The sequence below is a fragment of the Myxine glutinosa genome, chromosome 4, assembly GCF_964187855.1.
Source record: "Myxine glutinosa chromosome 4, kmMyxGlut1.1, whole genome shotgun sequence".
NCBI classification, from domain to species: Eukaryota; Metazoa; Chordata; class Myxini; order Myxiniformes; family Myxinidae; genus Myxine; species Myxine glutinosa.
Genome location: NC_136264.1, coordinates 207754251 through 207774860, shown reverse-complemented (window position 1 = coordinate 207774860; position 20610 = coordinate 207754251). Strand labels below are relative to the sequence as shown.

General features: G+C 45.1%; 1 protein-coding gene across 9 annotated transcripts in view; it reads left to right on the top strand.

The window, feature by feature from the left end:
- LOC137426021 (protein furry homolog-like) overlaps positions 1 to 20610 on the top strand; it is a 417549-nt gene that overhangs the window by 297058 nt on the left and 99881 nt on the right. For all 9 annotated transcript variants that reach the window (XM_068114742.2, XM_078776948.1, XM_078776949.1 and 6 more), the window contains 10 exons: positions 1992 to 2049; positions 6303 to 6394; positions 10484 to 10650; positions 12248 to 12405; positions 12805 to 12915; positions 13498 to 13652; positions 13804 to 13903; positions 14253 to 14415; positions 14656 to 14906; positions 16365 to 16505. In XM_068114742.2, the coding sequence (XP_067970843.2) occupies positions 1992 to 2049; positions 6303 to 6394; positions 10484 to 10650; positions 12248 to 12405; positions 12805 to 12915; positions 13498 to 13652; positions 13804 to 13903; positions 14253 to 14415; positions 14656 to 14906; positions 16365 to 16505 (1396 nt within the window). The remainder of the gene's footprint in view (positions 1 to 1991; positions 2050 to 6302; positions 6395 to 10483; positions 10651 to 12247; positions 12406 to 12804; positions 12916 to 13497; positions 13653 to 13803; positions 13904 to 14252; positions 14416 to 14655; positions 14907 to 16364; positions 16506 to 20610) is intronic.

Sequence of the window (20610 nt, the reverse complement as noted above, 5' to 3'; positions counted from 1 at the left end):
CGGTAATTCCTCTCGCCAGACAGGCTTCGGAACGCCGCTTTTCCACGCAGCGCAAGGTCGATCCCACCTTTTGTCGGAGCGGGGCGAGGAAGAATAATACTCGTCCTTTTTTCCTCGTGTCTTTTCCTCTTCCGTTTCCGGTCACTTCCGTTTCCGGCCACTTGTTCAGAAGGGCTCCTGACCCTCCAATCACAACAACCCTTAATATACTACACACGGATAAGCAAAGACCTGAATGGTAATTCACATACATTCACATAAATATGTAACACATGGACTGGTGGCTTTACGAAATTCTGGCATGAAACAGCGTGCTATTGCTCAGCAGTATGGCATCACTCAAGGTCAGGTGTCAAAGATCCTGAAACGAAATGCTCAGAGGGGTGCCCCTACTCCAATACCGAGGCCAGGACGTCCACGCAGAACCACAAGGAGAGATGATCGCCAGCTGCACCGGTTAGTCTGCAATGGCCGTAGCAAGTCAGCTAATCGGCTTAGGGCTGAGTGGCAGCAACTGACAAATGTGCCTGTATCCAGAAGGCTAGTCAACCAACGACTGGTTCAAGCAGGCTATCGTGGCAGGCGTCCCCTGAGAAAGCCACGCCTGACCAGACAACACAGCCAGCGCCGATTGCAGTGGGCCAGAGAGCACCGTCAATGGCAGCCAGGACACTGGAATCACGTGACCTTTCGTGACGAGTCTAGATTTCTGGTCTATCGTCAAGATGGCCGCGTCCGAGTGCGCAGACAAGTGCATGAAGCCCACAACGAAGATTATATCGTGCCAAGAGTCCAAGCTGGAGGTGGTGGGGTGACCGTTTGGGCTGCTTTTCATGCAGGGGAAAAACTGACCTGGTTGTTCTGAATGGAAACCTGAACCAGTTCAAGTACAGGGTCATTCTGGAAGAAACATTGCTTCCATTTGCTCGTGCAGCCTTTCGAGAAAACTTTGTCTTCCAAGATGACAATGCACGGCCTCATCGTGCTCGCATGATCCAACACTTTCTTGCTGACCGTGGTGTAGAGCATATGGATTGGCCTGCCATGTCCCCAGATATGAATCCGATAGAGAACTTGTGGGCAGAATTAACGCGTCAAATCGACAACTTGGACCAGCAGCCGACCTCTGTGCGTGAATTGCAGCAGGCTATTGTCACTGCATGGCAAGCGATTCCTGTCCAAACCTTGGCAAATCTCATGAACAGCATGCCTCGACGTGTACGTACTCTCCTGAATGCTCAAGGGGGTTACTCGAAGTACTGAACTGTAATTTTACTGTCCGTAATCCCAGTCATAATTTAGCTTTTGTTTTTGTTGAAAAAAAATTTGGCTAATGTGCAAAATAAAGAGATACTTCTGGAAAACGTACAGCAGTTTAACACAGTACTGTCCGTGAATTGAGTTCGATATCAGTTTACATCACTTTCAAGGATCAATTTATTTGCTTCGAAATGTCAAATGTGGTTTTTGTTTCTTTTAAAGGTCACATTAACAAAATCTAGAATAATTTCAACATAATTCCAATGAACCTTTGGTTCTAAGTCATCTTGAAAAGTAAGTTCACCCCCACAAAAAAGATATTCCATATTAAATGCCAAGTCTGTATATATATATTTGGGGATTGGTCGAGTGAAATCTTTTTGGATTTGATATGCAGACCTCTTTATATATATATATAAACTATTAGGTTAGCTAAGTAAATAACTGTAGCCTATATATTTAGTTAATCAGATAGGATATAGACTATAGAGGAATGTGCAAATGAGTTGAACCAGTGAGTTTATTTATACACATGATTATTGGGGAAATAATTCTGTATTATAGGCTGAATGAATCTTCAAAGTTGTTATTTTAATCCTACAATTTATCTTTTTTTAATTTCGAGCAGTGAGATGCAGCTCTCATGAATATTTAACTGCTGATGTATGTGACTCACAAGTGCATAATCACAATATTATTTGCTGATAGAGTCTCTCTTTGTCATGCATCAGGGACCTGATGGAGGAACTGCACCCAATAATCAAGGAATCGCTGGATAAGAAACAAGAGGTGAGCAATATTTAAGCATCATCTGAGTTTGTGATATCTAGATGATACTATATTATGGCTCTGTGTGTAGAGTGCAGAAAGAAACAACGTTTACATTGTGATGAGTCTTTTATTCCCTTTCAGTTTTAATCGCTGGTTGTTATCCTTGTATTTACGTAGTCTTGCATCTGACGATGCACTACATTCTAATTCATATTGTCACCCGAATGCCCCGGTTAATACCGTGGGATCACGGATGGCCAAGCGAACTTTAATGGAGGCGTTTATTCAATGACGGATTTGACTAGGCAGCACGGGAGGAAGAAGCGCGAAAGCTCTTTCCTGTGGCGATCTCACCGGCAGCTCCGATCCTGTAGGGAATGAACTCAAACGAACACGGGGGTAAAATGTACAAAAATATACAGGTTTATTTTACGGAACCCGATTCAAAGAAACGCGACGGAATAACTAATTCTAAATTGGGACGTCCCCACACAGATTTCAAATACGAGACAAAGGGAGAATGAATAAAATAAATGTCCCGTCATGTATTTGTGAATGCGAGCTTATCTGTCTGGCAGTGTAACGTCGGGTCGATGCTCGAGCGCGAACTGCCCGGTCCTTGGCATGGAGCGGCCCTCGGTGCGCCCGCTCGTCAGCGCTCCAACGCAGGCCCCGCTCGTCGTCTGTCGTTCGCACACCAAGCAAGGCAGAGAATCGACGGCGTTCCTTCTCCCCACTGTCTTTCAAACTGCTCGTTCATCCACCTGGTCCGAAGCAATGGAAAGCCCAGCGTGAGGGGACAGTCAGGAGCAAGAGGCCAAGGGAAGAGACCACAAGGAAGAGAGTCCGAAGAGCCAGCCAGCGAAGAGACAGCCAAGACCCCAGCGAAGAGACCAAAATGCTGGTGAGCGAGTCGTTTTGTCACTTTTGTCAAGCAGTGTGACGTCAGCCCTTTCTCTCTCCCAACCAGTGCCTCGTTTCTTTGTGGTCTTTCACGCCTTCTGACGTCACCGGCGCTTGTCCTCCAATCAGCGACCTGCTTCTAAGTAGTGTTTTTGTGCCTTCTGCACTGATTGGCCGAATGTTCGTGCCTTCCGCACTGATTGGCCGAGGTGTCAACGGTCGGTGGCCAATCAGTGTGCCGCTTTCTTCCACCTTCCTTTCACCAATCAGTGGCCAGCTTCTTACCCCAACCAATCACACGTTCTCCTGGGCGTGGCTATTGCTTGTTGGTTCTTCCAAAGTCATTGTGGCGGCAGGGAAATTATTTAATGTGTGGTGCGCTAATGGGCCTATCTAATGTCTATGGGATGTATTGCCATAAGGGACACTGGGATGCTCACCGAGGGAACGACACACAAGGGAATTTTACCCATAATCCCTGTACTAATTAGCATGCCCCACCCCCTCGTAACAGGGACAAAGCTTCAAGCTTAGACATTCGGGCTACAGAACCTATTACATCTGGATTCCCTATCACGACAGTCGAGCACCTACCTATGCAGATCTACCTGGATCTAGATATTCCTCTACCCCTAATTCATAACGATATCATTCCTCCTTCAAATGGGGAACCTCCTGAAACAAAACTTGCAGCGTCAGTACTTGGGGAAGATTTGCACGGATGTAAAAATGTAGAATAGATGGTGAAAGTGCAAAACATTACCTGGTACCTAATATGAGGGAAAGCTGCCCAGTGCCTAAATAACATGGATCTAATCCCAGGAAGGAAATACTGCAGATCATGATGAAATATGTTATTTCGCATTAAGAGGCTGAAATTTGCACAATTGAGCAAAGGAGACAAGTGGAGGAAGATTTTAGTTTCAATTACCTTTGACAGTAACCTCCTATGGAAGTATACTGGCCTACATCAGACACATGTTTCTGCCTTAGGGCTCTGTGAGGACTAAATATTGTTACGTTTATGGGGGTAGATGAAAGAATCCCATAGTAAAGGTAGGATTGTATAATCGTAGCATGAACTTTGGCGGCGTAGGAGAAATGTGGATGTACCTATGTAAGGAAACTGTAGTTTAAGATTGTTTATGTGTCTTCACATGAGGGGTGAAGCAGTGATAACTAGTTCGGGATTAAGGTTGGTTTTCCCCAGTATGTGATTTCCCTCTGTGATTTTTTTTCCTTTACCTTTTCTGACAAGGCCAGCCATGAAAACTTCCATTAAACCACAACAACCGTCCACTGCAAGCCAGGCAGGTTCCCGGACACTAAACCCTGCCTTAATGGACCTCATGGGCAGGCCCCACCCAGTAGAGGCGGAGAATCAGTGGGCGGTCAAGAAGGTTGTGAGGCCATGTCCCGAAGTTCATGATTGGCCGAGAGGACCATGGAGTGATTCGGAAAGAGCTTTGCCATTGGTCGGTGTGACGTCGTCAATAAACTTTTAGAGAGGAGGAGGATGAAGAGTCGCTCTCTCTCTCTCTCGGCTGGTCCTTACTCGAAAAGGCAGGGTGCCATTTTTGTGCACTGTTCGTCCACAGGAAAAAGAGGTGAAGGAAGAGCAGATTGTGCGCTTGGTGTACCTGGGTGTGTTGGCTCGCAAGGAAGCTGAAGGCCGCCTGTGCTACCCCAGACGATGGAGGCGAAAGATGTCTGTCTCATCTGCTCGCCTCACGCTTGCAGTGCCTTCGTCGAGCGGCAATCGATGTCGCCATTTTGTAACGCTTCCCGTGCAAGTAGCTACACCAGCTTCAACAGCCGCCAAGCTCCTAAAGGAATTTATTGCGACCAAGCTGAGTGCTGGCCGACTAAAGTGATTTTTATTTTATTTCATTTCATCTTTCTCCTTGTCCGTTCTTTGAGTCTGTGTGTGGCGGTACCTCAGTTAGAATTTTAGTTTACCTCACCTTTCATTTTTATTCTTTGTGTTATTTTCATTAAATCATATTTGTTGAATTTACTGTCGTGTTTGCGTGTTTTTCTGTTTCGGATTAAACCCGTGTGTTCCGTTCAGGTAAACGCTTCACCTCCCTTCATTCCGCGCGTGACAAAGATACCGCCATTTTTTGGGCAGCCGCCTCGGAAGTAAAACTGTCTCGGTTATCCGTCACCTAGCGGTCTTATTCGCTGGTGACAGGACAGTATATACTACTGTGTTCAAAAAGTATCCGACCTTTATTTTTCGTGCGTAAAAAAGAAGAAGCTAGGGAGGCGTTGATTGGTGCACGTATGTAGGCGATCCTAATGCGCACGCGTTAATTTTTTCCCACCTGCAGAAGCTGTCTTTCGACGGCAGACTGCCGATGAGTGAGGACATGTAAGCGAACGCCGTCGGATTTTCGTTTTTCACAAAATGACGGAAAAACTTGAACAACGCTACTGCATCAAATTTTGTGTAAAGCTTGGCGATTCCCAAGTGGAAACGATCCACAAGATTCAACACCGCTCATTCCATTATGAAGGAGGATTTGGGCTTCAGGAGAATCTCAGCGAAGTTCGTACCAAAGCTGCTAACGATTGAGCAGAAGCAACTCCGTTTGGAGATCGCACAGGACATGCTGGAGACTGTGAACAGCGATCCCAGCTTCCTCAACACAGTGATCACTGGCGATGAGTCCTGGGTTTATGGGTACGACCCAGAAACCAAGTTGCAGTCATCACAATGGAAGCATCCAACATCCCCGAGGCCAAAAAACACAAAATTTGATGCAGTAGCGTTGTTCAAGTTTTTCCGTCATTTTGTCAAAAACGAAAATCCGACGGCGCTCGCTTACATGTCCTCACTCATCGGCGGTCTGCCGTCGAATGACAGCTTCTGCAGGTGGGAAAAAATTCACGCGTGCGCATTAGGATCGCCTACATACGTGCACCAATCAACGCCTCCCTAGCTTCTTTTTTTTTACGCACGAAAAATAAAGGTCGGATACTTTTTGAACACACTACGTACAAGCACACAGCTTCTATTGAAGTATGAAGTTTTGACTACGGTATCACACTTAGTTGATTTTTTTTCTTCTAGGACCTAATACAGATAATCAAAAAGCCAAGTTTATAAATTCGCTCTTATTTTGAAGAAGACTCGGTTTCAGGGTTGGACGTTAATTGTCTTGAGCTCATGGTCGTTTTGGGTTCCATTCATCTGTTAAATGCCCTATTCCTAGAGGCTTTCTGAAAAGTTTAGGTGCTCCACAATATCCACATCTTGCAGTAGTTAATTATTTTGAATCGTAAAAAGAATATCATGTTTCACCCCATTTTCTATGGCCTATTGCTGTCTTTGCTGCAACACTAAATGCGTTGTACTTTTGCAGAATGTCCGCAAGCGAAAGCGACGAGACCTGATGCGTATTCAACTTATTCGCTTGTTTGAGCTGCTTGCAGATGGGGGAGTCAACAGTCAGCGGTAAGCCAGCTCTGCAGCTTTTTAATTTGGTGACATTTTGCCACGAAACCTCTAATTCCTAAGCTTTGTTCGTCATTTAGATTGCAGTAAAATGAAAATGAAAAACGTAATCACATCCTATGAACACCACGGATGGTTTCAGTTCAGTTTGTACAAAATGGCGTTTGATGACTGCCGTTATCACTGCCCTTTGTTTTCAATTTGTACAAAAAGGTTTGTCTCCAGCTTAAATTATGCAAATATTTGTCTTGCATAACACAAACTCCCTTACCTCAAAGAGGAAAGATTCTGAAGCTGTTTGTAAAACGAATATTCCTGTCGCATTAACAAACTAGAACGGCACTGGGTAGAGCACATACCTCCGCCAGGCTGAACATTTACATTTTCTATCCCACTGATAGGCCGGATCTGCTGACCTGAACAAAAACTTAATCGGCTTGTTCTTGTCACACACCCAACCTGTCCACCAAGTTTCATCCAAATCCGTCCATAACTTTTTAGATATTGTTGCAGATCCCCGGTTCTGTCGACGTACGAAGGGTGTGGGGGTGGGGGTAAAGTCCCCGGTTCCCCTCAGACACCGGGTCCACAGGCCGCCGGCAGCGACTAAACTCACGGTCGACGGGTTGCTAAGCAACTACAAATGCCAATCCCCCAACCACGGGTGAAGGGTTATTGGTCACTTCCCAAATACCTTCAAGACCACATGGTTAGAAAGACCGGGAAATGAACCTTCGCATTCCCACACCTTATGGTGTGCCGAGCGGATCACACGGTGTGGGTCGCGGCGTTATCCTGTGTGATTTATGGGCCTGATTAAAGTCAACTCGGTTCGGACTATGCTGGGCCAATGGAGGAAAAGACGTACACAAACAGGATGAAAGGAACAAAAATGTACACGTCTTTTATTTATAATTTACAGAACAAGGACGAGAGCAGTCTTAACTTATTCATTCTTACCTATCTAAATCCCAACAGGCGCCTTCACACACAGACGGGGATGAATTGCACAGGTTAACAGGGAATGAATCACACTCGTACCGAGCAACGTGCAGCCGCAGACTTGGGTGCGCCCCCTTCCGCGCGCAGCTCATGGCCGTTCAGGACGCGCAGCTTAAAGGAGGTCCGCAGGACGAGCCGCCGTGTTAAAATCAGCACGAACAACGATCCCGGTCGAGGAACGATTCAGTGCAGATGACGACTTCAGCTCGAACGAAGCACCAGTACGAGGAACAAAGGTCGAGCGCAGGAAGGATGAACTAACACGGAGGACACCCAGCTCGAAGGACCATGGCGAGAGGGCAGCCAGAGAGAGCAGAGAGGAAGGACGAACCAACACGGAGGACACCCAGCTCGAAGGACCATGGCGAGAGGGCAGCCAGAGAGAGCAGAGAGGAAGGATGAACCAACACGTCGGACAGCCAGCTCGAAGGTCGACGACGAGAGAGGACAGCCAGAGAGAGCAGAGAGAGAAAGGTGCGATGGACATGGGGTTTATATCAGGTTGAAAACCTTCCTAGAATGTTCCACAGGCTCCCATTGGCCGAGGCAATGCTGGTAGATTGCCGGTGAAGTTTGCTAGGGAAAGTCCAGACCTGATTGGTTGTTTTACGTGTCCATGCCCTCTCATTGGTTGTTTGCGTATCCACGATCTCTCATTGGTTGTTCACGTGTCCACGATCTCTCTTTGGCTGTTTGCGCGTCCACGACCTCTCATTGGCTGCTTGTTGGCGACGTGTCCACACCCTCTCATTGGTTACCTGCTGGTGACGTGGGCGGTTCTTTTAGCCACGCCTACCATTTGGGTTGATCACGTGGACTATGCTTGTAGCCATGCCTCCTTGCACATGAATCAACGTTTTCCTTCAACTATAGGAAGGTTTGAATCCTGCCTAGCTCAACGCATATTTGCGTTAATTACTACACAATGGGAAGGGAGCTAATCTTTACATTTAATAAGAAATAACTGGTTAATGCAGGCTACATGTTGTCGCGTAATTAACTAGAGGGGTTGTTCTTTATTGCAAAACCACAACAATATCGTGCTCAGAAAGGGATGAAAACATAACTAGAGTTCATAGAATGCCTTACCATACGCTGTCTTGAGAAAAAAGGACATGGGCAAAGTTTATGAATGCAAACCTGATTGGACGTGATGACGTAAAATGCTGTAATATTTTTTTCCAATTACGGCTACTCATAAACAGAAGGGTTTTGAAAGTGTCAAAATGTGATTTGTGTTTTACTCTGTTCAAGTATATAATTCGATTTAAATAAAATAAAGGTTTTAAAGGTTGTATAATTATTTTTTTTAGGAAGTTTACTGTTATTGATGCAGCATCTTTTATACCACCCTATCTAACACTTTACAATAGTTCTTCGTGCCTGTTGTTTGTGTCCTTTCTGACGTCCTTAAAAACATTATGTTTACTGGTTGGAATGATTTTCAATTCTGTTTGACTGCCAGACAGGCAGACAGATTTAAAACATCATCTCACTCCTCTCTGCGCATGCACGATCGGGACAAATTCAGAGCCAAAGTACTGTTAAACTGCAGGTTCGTTTTCCGATTTGTGTTCCTACTCATGAACAAAATATAACATTTAAGTTAAATTAAGTTGTTCCTCGATCATAAACTGACATTTACAGAAACACACACACACACAGAGACAGACAGACAGAGTGAACCAATTGCTGAACCCCACCTTGTGTTTGGCGTGGGTGGGGTTACAACGATTGCCTTTAATACACACCCCCTAGAGGTCCAGCATTGCAGTTACAGATGTTTAGCGTAGATTAATATCGAGCCAGCTCTAGGCTGATGAGACCCAGGAGGGAAAGGGCTATCGTTTTACAGTTTCTCTTGATATCAGAGCATCGGTTCTGTTGAATAAGAACCAATCGTGGGCAGGTGCAGGTCACCACTCTGTCACAGCCTTTTATAATGACCATTTACATATTCTAAGATGACCATCTATTAGCATAAGTTAAGAAGCAGATGTTTTCGCAAAAAATGTATGTTTATTTTGTTGAAAATCCTTTAAGTGCCTCTGAAATACTCATTTTGTAGAAAGTGGTTTTTTGGAAATTCTGTGCTTTTTATGACTTTGTCATGGTTATGCCAATTATTCTGTAATGACAGACCTTGTACCTAATCAAAGAAAATACTGGCTGAGTTCACAAAAACCTGGCTGGTCAAAGAGTTTAAAAATAATGTTCAGTGAGATTTCTTAAGTTCCATGCCATAGTTAGGTCAAGTCCACTCGACTGTAAAATACTTTAATGCTTATTTATGGTATCCATGGTGATGAATGTTTGTAAATAAATATTATGCAGCTAAATAAAAGATATGTGTGACATCTATCATCGTTGGTGATGAACCGACTCTTTCATGTGACTTTGTAATTACCTGCACCACTGAAGGTAGGCGGATGTTATGTTTTCACCCCTGTGTGTTTCTCTGTCTGTCTGCGAGCAGATTTTCTCAAAAGGTTATGGACAGGTTCAGACGAGACTTGGTGTAGAGGTTGGGTGTGTGACAAGAAAGGACAAATTGGTTAGATTTTGGTGAAGATCTGTATCCGTGCTCTGAGAATTTAGAAAGTGATTCTTCACCATTGAAACATAGGACAAAAACCGATATACAATATATCACGATATTTCAAAGGGTTGTGTATGGATTATGACAAAACGAAGTGGATGAGTTGAGTAGGTGACAAGAACAAGTTTATTGGATTTTGGTTAAGGTTTGGATGTAGATCCGGCCCATCAGTGGGATACAAAACGTAGCCTGTTCAGCCTGGCGGAGGGATGTGCTCTGCCGAGTGCCATTATAGTTTCCTTTGCTTTAATTTGATAATTATCTCAGTGAGAGAAAATTCTCTTGATATTGATTATCATGTTTAATAACCCAAACGTATTGGGCTTTCAGGAGGTTAAGTTTAAAAATATTTCCACATGGAGCAAGATTTATAAACCAATACCGACTTTGTAGATCTTTAAGTTATAAGCCCCCTCTTTTCCCTTCTCATCCCCCTTTGAATTACAATTTGTCTCTTGTGACTGCATTGTACCGGTGGGATTGTACAGGAGCAGACTTGAGCAGGATTCGCGAGACCTTCATTTTATCCTTCTTGAGTACCTGGACCAAATGCGGCAGCTTCTGGAAGCCGAACGTGAACGCGACTCGGACCTTTTTATTGACGCTCGACTACAGATCAGTGCGCTTGTGTCCAACCTCATCACCCACCTGCCTGGTAGACCATTCTTCTGGAACTACATTTGTACTTTTATCGTTGCAGTGAAATAGAACAGATGCAAACCTCCTTAAGCCCTCGTGTGAATTTTTTGTTTTTATACATATAAATGTATTGTGTTGTTGGCTTAGCGGTTAGGGTGCTGGCTTGGGATCCTGGGTTCGAATCCCGGTCGATCGCTGAATTAACGCCAGGGGGGTTGACTCAGCCTGTCATCCTTCCGAGGTCGGCAAATTGAGTACCACCTTGCTGGGATGAATGATCCCGGTGTGCACCCCGGTTTAGAATAGGTACACCATATCCCTGCGCATCGAAGAGCGTGACCAAGGGTTGGCGTCAGGAAGGGCATCCGGCCATAAAAACATTGCCTCAAACAGGGAACCATGATTGTCATGGGGCCCGCAAGGCTAACCCCCGCTCTAGCGGGGAAAATGGCCTTAAAAACGATCATTCATTCATTCATTCATTCATATGTATACATGTATCTCATGAAGGCAACAACTATTCTTATTCATATCATTTTCCTTAATTGGCTAATTTCACACCTATGAATATAAATGGGCCATTTCCACCTCAGACTGAATATGTAGGCACGTCATCACATGCTTAATTTTTTTTTTGCAAAAAGTATGTTTGTTTCTGAAGGTAAAAATTCAATGTTTCATGAGTATATTTGTCCCAACTTGGATCATTTAATTTTGATGTTATTATAACGCTGTTTTTCTAAACTATCTTTTTCGGGGTTTCAGGGCATCTTGTCATTTTCCCCAACCCTTTTTGTCTATGTCTCACATTGACAAAATTAAGGTAGTTAACTGCTCTTCCCCTTTCTCTCCCCCTACATCAACACACCACGTTTATCTTCATCACTTAAATAAAGATGAATCCAAAATTTAAACCAAATCTCTAAATCTCTAGACCATGAAAATGATGTATGTTGGCAAATCGATAACTTCATAGATATAAAATTCAGGAAACCTTCACCTTGAGAGTTAGTTGAAAAAATGTTTAACATTTTGTATACAAAGTCTAGGCTTTTGGAACTACAAAGTGACAGAGGGTGGGGAGTGATGGGTGTGGGTGGGGTTGAGTGACTGGGGAAGAATAAAGGGGTAAAAGAGCCGGGGGAGTAAGACCTCATGAGAGGCGTAAGAAAACGGAGGCCGCAAGTCTGTCTGTGATTAAGGTCCTGCAGGCCATCTGCCTCTTCTTCTTTATTGGCGATAGCAATGAGGTTGAGGACTTTTGATTCCACAGTATTCATAAGAAATGTGTGTGAAGCAGGTGCGCACCGGCCTATATCGGAGAGCAATACTTCATCGACCTGCAAACATTTTTGTTTTTGATATGAACATCAACAGACTTTGAAAAAAAAATCTAAGAACCCTTTTCGCAGAAGGCGTCTTTCATGTAGCACTTTAGTCACTTGCCTGCTCATGATGTTGCGATTCAAGAGTCGTAACCCATATGTCGTGTTTATTTGTCTCATAATGTCCTTGTACGACATGCAACATACGTACAGGCTTTTATTTGTGCAGACTAAGATAGATAATACACTAATCTCCATTTTTCCTGCCTTGTGTCCTTCCCTTCACAGTGGCCGAGCGCAATGAATTCTTTCCACAACAGGGGCTACGGCACAGTCTGTTTCACCTGATAAGTCAGTGGGCTGGGCCTTTCAGCCTGTTGCTGCGGCCCTCAGAGTGTACCGCCGAAGGCACCATCATCACACGCCATAACTTTGTTGCACTGAAGGTGCTCACCCGATTGGTCACCAAAATGCTGTGTTGGATGGGCATGAAAGGGCTCAATACCGATCGTAGTAGCTTTGCATGCAGATATTATAATAAACAGTTATCTCAACCTTTTATTTTTATTTTTTGCGCTTCTCTCTGATGTTATTACTCTATCTGTATTTGTGGAATATATTAATATTTTGTGCTATAAAATCCCAAGGGTCTAGGATCCCATACACTGCATTGAAATGCTCATTTGTGATCGCATTAAGATTGAGTATTTAAGAGTGAAATGTTAGGGTTGTGATCACATGAGATATAATCAGTTAACTTTGTTCAGTTATCATTTTGATTGGGGTTTTTTTTAACCCTTGCACTACATCCTGTTGATTATAAGTTGGCTCTGATTGTGCCCTAGGCTATGACAGCTGTGCTTTGCTGTGGCCCTTTGTACGAGGGCACCGGTATTACCATGGACGACTACTTTTACAGCTGGCTGGACCGCATAATCAACTGTCCAATACCACAGGTTTGCTTGTTCACAGAGAAAGAGCACAACTTGCTTATGATCCCCAATAATCCACAGCATGTCAATGCAAGCATTCTCACATTATCTGTATGGAATATCACGACCTTCACTCTCAAATTTCTTGTTCTGACTTCATTTGATGTTAACATCACTGGAACCACCCTCAGAGGCCATTTTCCCGGCCTTTTTTGGGCACCGTGGTCCCCTGTTTGAAGCGATGTTTTACAGCCGGATGCCCTTCCTGCCGACAACCCTGTTAGTCGCCTCTTGCGACACAGGGAATTACCAGTGAACTGGTACTTAATTTGCCAACCTCGGAAGGATGACAGGCCGAGTAAACCCCCCTGGTGTTAATTCAGCGATAAACCGGGATTCAAACCCAGGACAGGATCCTAGGATCCCAAGCCGGCACCCTAACCGCTAAGCCAACACCAGGTTAACATCACTGGCCTTTTTTTGTTTAGTTATTGATTGGGCTGTGGTTTATTGGTTCAATATAGTAATGTCCAATTATGATATACCCGGTAATTAACCTATGATAAGTCTTGCTGAACCTCTAGGATCATGTACTTTGGTCACCAGGTTCACAACCTCGGCATTGAAACTGCGGCAATGCTACTCGAACTGAACCCCACGGTGCGATCGCTTCTTCGTTGGTCTCTGTTTCAATGCTATGCTGGTCCCTCTGCTATTGGGTCTGGCTGCTTCACTGCTATCGCCATCACATTTTGCAACAGGCAGGTTTCTTGTGTATTTGGTGCTTTCTTTCTTTTTCAGTTGTTAGCATTTCTGCTTTTTTGTGTTTAGCACAAATGAAAGTGCCATTTGTGTTGATTTCCGTATTGTTTACTCCATAAGTCGAATGCCATGACACTTTGTGTTTTATAGAGAATGGCTTGCTGGTATGCCTATCCTGCTTAGCCTTATCCTGTTTAAAGCCACTGACCCATCCCGGGAAATTCAAGAGCTGGCCATGCAACTTCTGCAGGTGAATAGTCTGCCTGTAAACCTCCGAGATTGGCAACTTGTGCTCTTCCCTTGAGTCGTCACCGCTCTCCATCACTACCTCATGGTCTCTTCCTGAGGTTTTCTACAACGTCTGAGCCTCCCAAATACTTGTTTGGTTTTTTTTGGCCTTTTAAATCCACCTCTGCTTCACTTATTGTGGTCTGGCTGCCCATTCCCCTCTGCTCCATCTGTTTGTTAATGCACTAGCCTTTGTGTGTTTGTGCGTGTGTGTGTCATATGGGCCTGTGTGCTTGCCCCATGCTTTTGAAATTAAAGAATAGGTTTGACATTAATTTTACATTTTACACCTCATCACTTCATACCTGCAGATACTCGCCCCACGGTTCTTTTATTACGCGAGCACAAGTTGCATCATGGGTCGGCTCCTGGCATCCACCTCTCTACTGCCTCCACTCTTCACCACAACAGCCTACTCTCTGTCAGAAGAACTTTCCCAAACCTATCCTGAGCTCACACTTCCACTCTTTTCTGGTGGGTTAAGTTGGTAATGATGCCAGTTTTATCCACTGGTTCCAACTACCGTACTTCTTCCAATTCTCAGACTTTGAATTTTCTTTATCATTGATGTGTTTGTGGATTGCTTGTTGTAAGTGGTTGCATTCACGTTTCCCTTTTAAGGTGATTCCATTATTGTTTGAAACTTTTTTTGTGTTTGGAGGTGTCATCGACCATTTTTATACGATTTTCTCACCTCTCCATTTCACCCGGTAGAGATCAGCCAGCGGTTCACTTCGACCAGCACGCGTGGGCGCAGGGCACTGCTGTCTCTCCTCCAGCCTTGGCTCGCAAACATCCAGCTGTTGGACTGGACTGTGCAAGCTCAGGGCGTCGAAGGTCTTGAGGAGCATGAACTCACTTCATGTGCGGAAGTTTCTGGAAAGCATTGGCTCAAGGGTTCAGGCTGGGGATCAGAGCAGGCTTCTGAACTCATTCTCAACAATTTGATGTACATCACAGCACAGGTGTGTTTCTCTGGTGAAGCAATACTTTTAGAATAATCAGCTGTCTTTATTGTTTGTTTTTTTATTGGAATTTATTTTAACTGAAACTCGGAATGTGCGAGCTTCGTATTTGTGGCGGATATTTGCTGTCCAGGTTGTTGGAGATCCCAGATCTCCAAATTTCATTTTCTAGCACCACATTTGAGTCCTATGATGTTCTACAGCTGAAATAATATGAAGTATAAAAAACTACCAAAATATTACGGTGCTTTTAAGTTAAGCCGGCCTTGTTGTTTTAAATAACCGTAAAAATGAAAACAAGTTCCAATGCTTGGAAACTCACTGGTAAATTAACATGACTGCTGCACAAAGCATTTTTGACATTTCCAAGATGGTGGCATGTAAGCTTCCAAGCCCCCTCTGGGTTGGCTCCCCTGCCTCATATCTGGCTTTAGTTGCCGCTGTGCAAACCAAGGCCTTCAAGATAATTGCAATCTCCTGCGATGAAGCTGAGTCTATGGGCCCATAACTTTCTCATCGCAGGCACATCGATGGCCTCTCTGTTTTCTACCTCCTCCTTAAACACCCCTTGTGAACACCCCCCACCCCCATCCCCTCCCTTCTGTCCCATTCTTACCCATTGAGATAAGGCAAAGGGAGTGTCGAAGAAACAGGCTCGTTTTGGTTGTACTCGTACAGTGTAGGCTTTATTCAGCATGAACAGGACAACCTGCAGCAATACAGATGCATAGCTAAGCCCGCTGCATAATACAACAATAATACACATAATACAACAAGAAAGAATTACAATTAATAGGTCTACTCTAGTTATTTATCTAACCACACAAGACCATTCAGCCATGCTGATTCTTCCTTCAAGTGTCCCTCTATTTTGTCCCTCTGCCCTGCTGTCAATGTGCTCCCCACATTTCCACGATGTTCTCCTTCTTCTGTTATGTTCTTGTCTGTTATATGTTCTAGTTCTTCCATGAGCCTCAAATTTGTAGTCATAAAAATAATTTGCTGTAGATTTGCTTCAGTTTTTGCAGGGCATCATGATGCCTCTGATGCAGTGCCCCCTGTAGGTGAGAGTAGGAATTTGTTCAGAGTGTCGCGATGATAGCTCATGTGCTCTTTGTGAAGGACACCGTGGGAGCTTTAACATCCACAAGTTAATGCTCGCAGACGAGATGCTCAGGTTAACGACCCTCCGAAGGACAGCACACACATTGATGTCTCATCCTGTCTGCAAAACACCAGGATGACGAACCCTGGTAGACAGCTCAGAGTTCAGTTTGCACTCCTACAGACCATCCTGCTAGTCCAACGTTAACCTTGATCCATCTTCTTACAAAGTGTATATATTAATTATCCATATCACCAACGTACTCCCTTGAGATAGCAGTTGCGTTTTTTTTTTTCCTCTGCTGTAACTTGCTTCACCTCATTGATGCAGAACTAAATCATTTCACATTGCAGTATGTCTCTGAAGCGGTGATTTCTGATTTTGAGAGTGTTTGGACATCACTTGCCAGAAGCTGGCCTGACAATCTACCAGTCATCCTCCATTTTCTCACCAAGCTGTGTGGAGTGCACAGCGAACCTTCGCTAATGGCCTCCGTAAGTTCCACATTTTGATATTTGTGACAATATTTCATACTTGAGGGGAACGTTTTTAGGTACAAGTTGTTTTTTGTTTTTTTTACTTGCAACTAGCTGGGGTACCTAGTTGTTAGGGATAGCTTCCGGACAGCTTCCGGACCACACTCATCTGTTGCTTGGCCTCACCCACCATAATGCCGAGACAAAATAATATGGCCACCATCTTGTTTCCTTGTGGGCCTAACACAGGCCTGTAGGCCACTGCTGATTACACACTGCCCGGCTTTGTTGGGTCAGATTTATTTTGGTTTTGTTTGAGTCAAGTCTTAAATTATTAGAAAGATTTGATCAAGCTCGTAAGCGCATTCCTAAACAAATAGCGTTACATACGGCCCAATATGCGCGTTAAATTCGTGTTTCCCAATCGGCCCATTACCTGATTTTCTAAGCCAATTAATTTGCACTGGCAAAGTCCTGTACCTCAAATGACTATGTATAAGTTTTTTATGAACAAAAGGTTTATTATGACAGAGAGAGCGGGTGGGCGGAAGAGAGAGACACATACAGCAAAACTGAGGTAACAGATATAAAATAAATCCCTTGTTCAGAATCACAATGAATCTTATCTATCTACCCTTATTCATTCAAATGGGATCATGGGACAAACATGGCTCAATCAAATCTATTCATTCCCTTGGGAATACCGGCAGACTCGTAATTGATGTTGAAGCAAACCATGAAGACCTTCGGAGATGAATTGTATAATATCTTCATTGGCAAGGATGAGGGAGTTGAGAGAACAGAGGAGGTGATATATACGTATTTATATATAATTTCAAAATACACCTGGTGAAAAGTGTGCCTAAAGCCTAAGTCACACATAGGCGGATATTTTGGCGACTGCCGGCGATCAAGATTTTTCGGCGACTACTGGCGATTTCGGGCGGTCAAATATGGTCAGGTGGCAGTATGGCGACTGCAGGCGGCCACATTGTGACTGCATTGCGACGACGCCCCGAGTGGGATGGCGACTGTTGAAGATCGACGACGACTGCATTGCGGATGCACGGCGGCAGCGTGGCGACAGTCTGGCGGCTAGATTACGACCGATGGCGGATCGCGGCGACTGCATTGGGGCCGGGTGGCGGTTTACTCCGACGTCCGCAAGACTGCAATAAGACCGCCGGCAATTGGAGACGATTCACACAACTTTTTAAATCTTTATTTCTCTATTTTACATTTCACTTTATTCATTTCAATGATGTATGACATGAAGCATAAAGATGTTTGATGTACAATAAGAAAGTTAATAAAGATGTATCATTGTAATGTAATAATTAAACTTTTCTGCAGGGAGAGAGAATGGAAATAAAGTCCAACAAATTATTTCCACTGGTCCCAAGTCCCATAAATAAAGTTTCCAAAGGACCAAAGTCCCAAAAATAAAGTTCCCAAAAGTCCCAAGTCCAAACAATAAAGCCATATCCTTGTCGGCACCACAGGAACTCACTCCACGGGGACCCTCACACCATCCTGTCTTGCCATGGAATCATGGTATGTCGTAATGCAGTCGCCAGGCAGTCGTATCTCTGTCGCCAATGGCCGTAACTCGGCCGCCACTAGTCCTACTGCTGTCGTCGTCAGTCTCCCATAGCCGCAGGGGAGACGTGGCAGTTCTTCTGTAGTCGATATGCAGCCGCAACAGTGTCGGCCCGTAGTCGGGAAGATGCCGCAGGAAGGCCGTATGGCATTCGCATCTCTGCCGTGCTAGCTGGTGGGGCGATTGCGGAAGACTATGAGCGACTGGGTTGCGGCCGCTTTACGGTCTTATTACGGATACCGACGACAGCATGGCGGTTCCATCACGACAGCATGGCGGATCTTTTTTGAGGACGACTGAGCGCGCCGTTTTTAAACATTTAAAAAAATATTTGGCCCCTTTGCGGCTCTTGCCGACTGCAGCCGACCTGGGGAGGATAATCACGACTACAGAAGACCGTCCATTACGGTTTCATTACGATTGTCGGCGGGTGGTGGCGATTTTTCCAGTCGCCAGTAGTCGCCGACAAATCCGCCTATGTGTGACTTAGGCTTCACTGACCGGGTCCTCAGTCAAGGTCCTCAGCATCATCCCGTTTTGGCCCTTCAACCTTGATACGGTCAGCTAAGGTGGGCCAGCAGGGGCACATATGCCTCCACATGCAGCAGCTACACCTGAATGCATACATACCCCCACCCTCAGCCAGTGAGAACACAGACTACTACAACAAAACTGCCTCCACTCCCAGAATACACAGCCCCATATCCACTCACTCACACACCAAAAACAATACCAACTGACCACCTACCCTTACAACATGTACCACTCAAACAAAACACATTCATGCAAAACCACACCCACTCCTGCAACACACACACCTACTCCTGCAACATACACACACACACACCATTCACACATCTCCATTTCTCTTCCACGCTCAGTCACTACCCCTTTTAGGCTGAAATGAACCACCACCGACAACCTCAACCTACACCATTCGACGTGCCTCCATAAACTTCCTCCATATCCAAAGTGAGCCTTTCAAGGCAATCTGGGCCACCTTGTCACACATTCTCCTTCTTTCTGTCCCACACACTCCAAGCTGAACAATAAATGCAGAAAAGGAATTTCCAATATACCCTCTACACCCCACCTCAAATGGCTGACACGAAACTCGCCAACCCTTCTCCCGGCACTCTGCCTCTAGCTCACTGTACTTTCCTCTCTTCCTCTCATGCACCTCCTCCATGTTCTCTTCCCAAGGTACAGACAATTCCCCTAAGATGACCTGTCTTGTTACACCTGACCAGATGACAATGTCAGGCCGCAACCTTGTCACACAGATCTCCTCTGGGAAGACCAATTGTGGATTTAGGTCTGCCACCACCTGCCAATCACAAGCATCTGACAGCCCTCTTGCTTTCCACCTCCTCCTCTTTCCACCTCTTGCCACTTGGCCCTCTTTGACAAACCACACCTCTCCCCCATCGGTCTCCTTCTCCATTCTTCTCTCTCTCTCTCTCGATCTCAGCAGCTCTTGTTGCACCATCTGCACTACCACCGCCAGCACCTGATCATACCGCCACTTGTGTCTTCCTGCTGCCAATGTTACTGAGCATGCACTCGATGCATGCTGCACCATTCACCAAACCTCCACACATATTAACATCTCTCCTCCTGCAACAACCCCCACAATCTCAAGTTTACTGGTGATGGAAGCACATCATACATTGCCCGCAACAGGAAACTCAACAATATTGGCTCCATTCTCCAAATCTCTTGCTACTTCAACATCCTCACCCGCACACCTTCCCACCTAGTCCAAGCACCTTGCTGTGCCTGACTGACTGCTTTCACATATCTCCCCTCCTCTTCCTTTCTTCTCACCTCCCTCTCAACCATCTTCCTCCTCTCTTTCACACATGCCTTTCCCCATCGTTCATGCCTCATCCACCCCAAGCCATGCTTCCCGTGCTGTACCATCCCCATGACTTCCTCCTGTTACAACCGCTCCTCCATCTCATCCACCTCTGCTCTTGCATTCCACTTCCGACTTCCATTCTTCTCTGGGAGAGCATTTCTTACCACTGCATCACTTGGATCCCGCAACATCATGAACTCCCGCACCCTCACCACCTTAAACTCCTCGGTTAATGATTTCAAGGGAAACCGGACTTTTCCACCCTGACCATAAATGGCAATGTTCGTCAAACAGCGTGGCACTCCCAACACAAACCCACTCACCACAACCTCCATCCTCTCTACATGCCCAATCGCAATATCATACATCATCAATGGCCACAATACTCACGACATCAATCCAAACTTCAAACACCATACCTTCAACTTACCTGGCAAACCACATCCATCAATCCTCTTCAAACCTCTCAAAAGCTTGTTGCTGACCTCCTCCACTCTTCCCACATCATTCAACTCCACTGTATACCATCTTCCCAAACTCTTCACAGGGGCCTCTGTCAATGATGGAACCACCTCCCCTCCCAGCTCAAACCTGTGCATGTTATCCACCACTCCTCGTCTCACTATCACACTCCTCGATTTTCTTGCTTTAAAGCCCATTCT